Source organism: Xiphophorus couchianus, chromosome 10 (assembly GCF_001444195.1).
Source record: "Xiphophorus couchianus chromosome 10, X_couchianus-1.0, whole genome shotgun sequence".
NCBI classification, from domain to species: Eukaryota; Metazoa; Chordata; class Actinopteri; order Cyprinodontiformes; family Poeciliidae; genus Xiphophorus; species Xiphophorus couchianus.
The window spans coordinates 14,613,329-14,618,439 of record NC_040237.1 but is presented as its reverse complement, the minus strand read 5'-3'; the positions used below and the strand labels follow the sequence as shown (position 1 = coordinate 14,618,439).

Sequence of the window (5,111 nt, the reverse complement as noted above, 5' to 3'; positions counted from 1 at the left end):
AAATAAACAATATACTTAATAGCTCCCTTTACTCTTTATATTATTTAAATATTAAAATAAAGGAAAATCCTGGTGTATTTCTTTCAGAGACAAGAATATGAAATCCATAGTTATCGCCAATGTTATGCATTAGTAAATAAACGTTCACTTTTACTATATTTGAGTCTTGTCTTGACCTATGTAAAATTTCTATTAACCTCTGGGTCATACAGTAACCTCGGTTTAACACTGGGCTACATATATTTTAAAATGTCAAAAACATTCTTATTTCTAAAACATCAAAAGATTTTATTTTTTACGTCTTTGGATTAAGAAAGCCTGAAGGTGGCACCATAAAGTCTATAATCACGTGTCCCAGACATTTTTCAGTGTCTCAGATTTTCGAGAGCACCAGCTCTTTTGTCACATTTGAAATACTTTATATCATATTTAAAGGAATATGAAACTGAAGGGACATTTATTTCTCAGCTGCTACATCATCTCATTTCTCAACGTTGCCAGGGCAAAAAGACAGCGTGAAATATGAAATATGAACAAGATAAGTTGACATAAAAAACATTCCTTTTGTTTCTGCTATTAGGACAACATAAACTAAAGCTCCTAACACTAACAGACCAAAGAACAGCCCTGTTAGTGTCTTACAACATTCTGGTAAATTACAGTTGGGAGGATTAAAAAAAAAACACAGATGGCTTTGGGATGCTTGTTTAATCTAATAAGATACAATAATATGATAATATAAGGATGAAAAGGGTAAAAAATGCTTGAATGAAAGGAGTAATTCTAAGCGGAAACCATCTGGTGACTCTCATATGACAACTGTAGAGCGTTAAGAGCCAACATGTGAACTTAAAGCGTGAAACGAGTGTGAAAATGTTGTTAGAAACGGGGCTTTCTGACATATCAAGCTAAAAAGCCAGCAGCAGGAAAGGTTTGCTGTGAGCAAAGGTTGGTGACTGGAGCGGGTTCTTCTCTGGGCTTCGTGACTTCTCGGATAAAACGCCACCAACAATTAAACACGGGGTATAAAGACAACACAAACAGCCACCAGCAGGCTGTGTCTTGAATAAATCTAGTTTGTTTTTTGTTGTTTGTTTTGGGTTCGCCCATTTAAACTGACAGAGAAGAGCAGGTTAAAATATCACACAATGTGCAAAAATAGCAATAAAAAGATTTGCACCTAGATCTGTTTCAAATGAAGTATCCTCCATCATTTTCATATTACTTCACAATTATGCCACAGTTAGTGTTGGCAACAAATCCACAAAAAAATATAAAGTGGAACATTTAACATTTCCGAGGCACTGTGTCTGCGATTCAACGGCAAAGTAATGTGATTCAAAGTCAAATGTAACATAAGAGGTAATAAACATAAGGTATAAATTGTGAAATATGAAACCATGATTGTGAATTTCTGACATAAGTTCAAAAGTTTACGAAGACCTATTTATAATTTATGATAGCATATATTGTTGTCAAAAAATATTCACGTTTTAACTAAATATTTTTTTCTAATGTCACATTTTCTAGTCCCATTTAATAGTTATTACGGTGATAAGGTCAAAGTAATTTTTTAATTGAAGTTATGGTCATGATCAAACACTAATTCCGACACTGAAAGACTTAATTATGACTCTTTTTTTTACCCTCATAATCAGGACTTTTTAGTCTCCGTTACCACACAATGCATGAGCTTGTTTTTCTGTCATGTAGTGGAAAATGCCTCCGCAGAAATACCAAACATTTTGAACAAAGATTTCTTTACTACTCAGTAACAGCCAGTTTGTGGTTCGCTGTGCTTCAACCACGTTCGGCTCCAGGTTTGACACTCATGCGGCCATGTGAGCCGTATTTACGCCCCGAAATGAGCCAATCACGGGCGGCGTGAGTCACGGTGGGGGACAGCCGGCTGTAACTCCTCTCTGTTCGGCATCAGCGGTTATTCTCCATCCTCCACTTCTGCCAAACATGGCCGAATCCTCCGGGAGCAACAAGGCAGCGGAGCGCATAGGATACATCACCCGAGTCCAGAGCTTCAGCGCCTGCCACCGGCTCCACAGGTACCCTAGCTACTACCGCTGTGTCTGAGGGAATACGACGTAGGAGGAACCCATAGTGGACACGTAATGGAGGTTAAAGTCACAGAATAGAAAGGGTTTGGATGAAACAAGACCGCTGTGCTGCCGCTGCTGGTTTTCCTGATAAGCGATAGAATATGCGGGAAATCCCGTGTAATTACATAGAAACTCGCGATGTTTTGGCTGTGACCGCACACGTCGGCGTATTTCAAAAAGCAGAGCTTATATAAAACGGGGACAAAAAATGAACTATGGAGGAGTTTATACGTTAACTACTTTAAAGAAAACGCAGGTAGGAACAAGTAATTTCGGAATTGTCTTCCAGATAAACGTGCCAAGCTTTAATGATGCATTTAGGTGCAGTCAATAGCGTCGTAAAATATAAACCCTCTTCAGGAAATTAATACAGAAACCCTTTGCTATTAGACAAAATTTAAAGGAAATATGTTAATATTTTCTTTGCTAACTATCTTTAATAACGTACTCAACCACTTTAAAATAGCTTTATTAGAGTTCACAACAGTTCAATTATTATTTTTATTGATTTATTGTATTAAAATAATTTATCTTTTACATGTATTAGACATATAAATACATCTACCTAAATTGTATCATTCCAATTTTTTTTCAAAAATGTCTTTTGTTCAAAGCAAAATAACAATAACTATTATTAGTCATGTAAAACTACTATTATTGATTTCATTTGTATTATTTGATTTAAATGATCACCTTTAACCTTTTTAAATTGGCTCCATTCTTTTTTTATGAAGAACCGTTCTAAATCATGTATAAATCTATTAAGTTGTAATATACGAAATGTTCTTAAATGCAACATACGTCAATAACCCATTGCCACATTTTTTCTTGTTTGACCTGCACTAACGGTACAAAATCTCTAACCCCTTGCCATAAAAACTGCAAAAACAAAACCAATATATATATGCATATATATATATATATGACTCCAGGAGTTTTAATTAATATATTCTCTACAACCTCTTCTAGTCTTCACCTGAGTGACGAGGAGAATAAAGAAGTCTACGGAAAGTGCAACAATCCCTACGGTCATGGACACAACTACAAGGGTTTGTCCTGCTATTACATAAACCAAATATAGTCTCAAATAAAGCGTAGATCCTGTTCCTGTTTCTACCGATTCACCTGAGCGCTCTCATTTTACTCCACAGTGGAGGTGACTGTACGTGGAAAAGTGAGTATCACACAAATAGTTTTGATAAAAGGTCGTAGTTCCACTGAAGGAACAACTACGCAATCACAACCAGTTAGCTAAAACCGTCTTTATATGCGACACCTGTTCACAGATTGATCCCGTCACCGGCATGGTCATGAATCTGACGGACCTGAAGAGGTGTATTGAGGTAAGGTCACTGCAAACACACCATCTTGAAGCTAATGCTAAAGAAAATTGATACATTTTACATATTAAACGGCAACTATCCTTTCCGAAGTTAACGTTATACAGTAAATCTGCATTTCTCTCTTCATAATTCACTTACATTTAAATCACTTCATGTTATTGTGCTGCAGGAAAGCCTGTTGGATTAAACTATGACCAGCGTTACTTGCTAGATTTTGCCGCCAACAATCCTCACATCTGATATAAAACTCCGTGACTGAGATGCTAAAGCTAATGGCTAATGGTGTTAGACTTTGACTTACACTTATAACTTCAACTTTTTTTAACATACAGAAGCCACGAATGATAGTCAAGTGTCTGTAAGTGGTCCTATGGAAGAAATGTCTTAATAAAAGACAACAAAACTTGTTTTATTGTGTAACAAGGTCAGTAGTGGGATAATGCTAAGCTTTAAGCATTTGGTATTTGGATTGTTGGCACTTTTTGTTGACCTTTCTTGCCTGCAGAGTCGAATCAGACATAAAGCTTATCATCAGATGTAAATGCTTTAAAATGTTACTACCGAACAGCTGTGCTAGTGTTAATCACTGACCGTATAAATTTCCCTCCAGTCCTCGGGAAACTTGTGGTCAAACTCTGAAACTTTCACAAATTAAATAAAAAATTTACTTTAATCTGAAAAGAGAACTTTGGACCATCGAACAAGGAACTTCCATTCAGCTCTTAAATCTTATCCTTGTTCCTTGTAAGCTTTTTTCTACTTCTACATTTTTTTTATATTGTGTTTTTGCTGTCGTATGAATATCTGGCTGACACCGCCCTGTTCATCCAACAGGAAGTCATCATGATTCCTCTGGACCACAAAAACCTGGACAAGGATGTTCCGTACTTTGCCAACGTTGTGAGGTCTGTAACCTTCCGTGATCGTCTCTCTTGACTGCAGATACGCACGTTTTACCAGATGTTTCTCGTTCACCAGCACCACGGAAAACCTGGCCGTTTACATCTGGGACAACATGGCGAAGGCTCTTCCCGCCAGCCTGCTCTACGAGATCCGGGTTCACGAGACGGATAAGAACATCGTAGTATACCGAGGAGAGTGAGCCTCAGGAGCGTTAAGTCAGTTCTGATTCTGCTCCTCGACTGATGGGAGGCTCAAATAATGTGATCTTAAGTACGTTTGGCAGAGTATGAAGGTTTTTCCATTTAATTTTACTCTTAATTGTCATTTAATGTTCAGGGGCCTCATGCATAAAAGAGTGCGCAGTTTTCACACCAAAACTTGGCGTATGGAAAAATTTAGAAAAGTGCGGCGCACAAAAAAAATCGGATGCATAAAACCGTCCGCTCACCTTTCCTTTTTAAATCATAATTTGTGGGAAATAGAGCACCGCTGCTGGTCCGCCCTGTCGCCACCCATAAATACATATGTAAATTAGTATAAATACCCGGAAGTCTGCCACCACGGGAAGCAGTAACCATGGCAACGTCCTTGTTTGAAGCAGTATAAGTATTTATAATAAGAAAAATTATATTTTTTTATTTAAAAGGTGCTTTGAGGACACATAATGTCACCTCATAAAAATAAAAAAAACATTTTAAAGAAAAAAAAAATCCAAATTAAAAAAAATAAAATAAAGAGATCCTGCAAATGC

At 37.0% G+C, this 5,111-nt stretch overlaps 1 protein-coding gene across 1 annotated transcript; it reads left to right on the top strand.

The window, feature by feature from the left end:
* The first annotated feature begins 510 nt into the window (after positions 1 to 510).
* Positions 511 to 4,782, top strand: pts (6-pyruvoyltetrahydropterin synthase). Its single transcript, XM_028030212.1, has 6 exons — positions 511 to 2,060; positions 3,084 to 3,163; positions 3,266 to 3,288; positions 3,401 to 3,457; positions 4,292 to 4,362; positions 4,436 to 4,782. The coding sequence occupies exons 1-6, from the start codon at positions 1,969 to 1,971 to the stop codon at positions 4,557 to 4,559; spliced, it is 447 nt and encodes a 148-aa protein (XP_027886013.1). The 5' UTR covers positions 511 to 1,968; the 3' UTR covers positions 4,560 to 4,782.
* The last annotated feature ends 329 nt before the right edge of the window (positions 4,783 to 5,111 follow it).

What these genes read in the sequence shown, in the direction of transcription:
- pts (XM_028030212.1), top strand. Translation starts at nt 1,969, where the DNA reads ATGGCCGAATCCTCCGGGAGCAACAAGGCAGCGGAGCGCATAGGATAC. An exon ending in GCCTGCCACCGGCTCCACAG is followed by an intron (nt 2,061 to 3,083) that starts GTACCCTAGCTA and finishes AACCTCTTCTAG; the next exon opens with TCTTCACCTGAGTGACGAGG. An exon ending in TACTTTGCCAACGTTGTGAG is followed by an intron (nt 4,363 to 4,435) that starts GTCTGTAACCTT and finishes CTCGTTCACCAG; the next exon opens with CACCACGGAAAACCTGGCCG.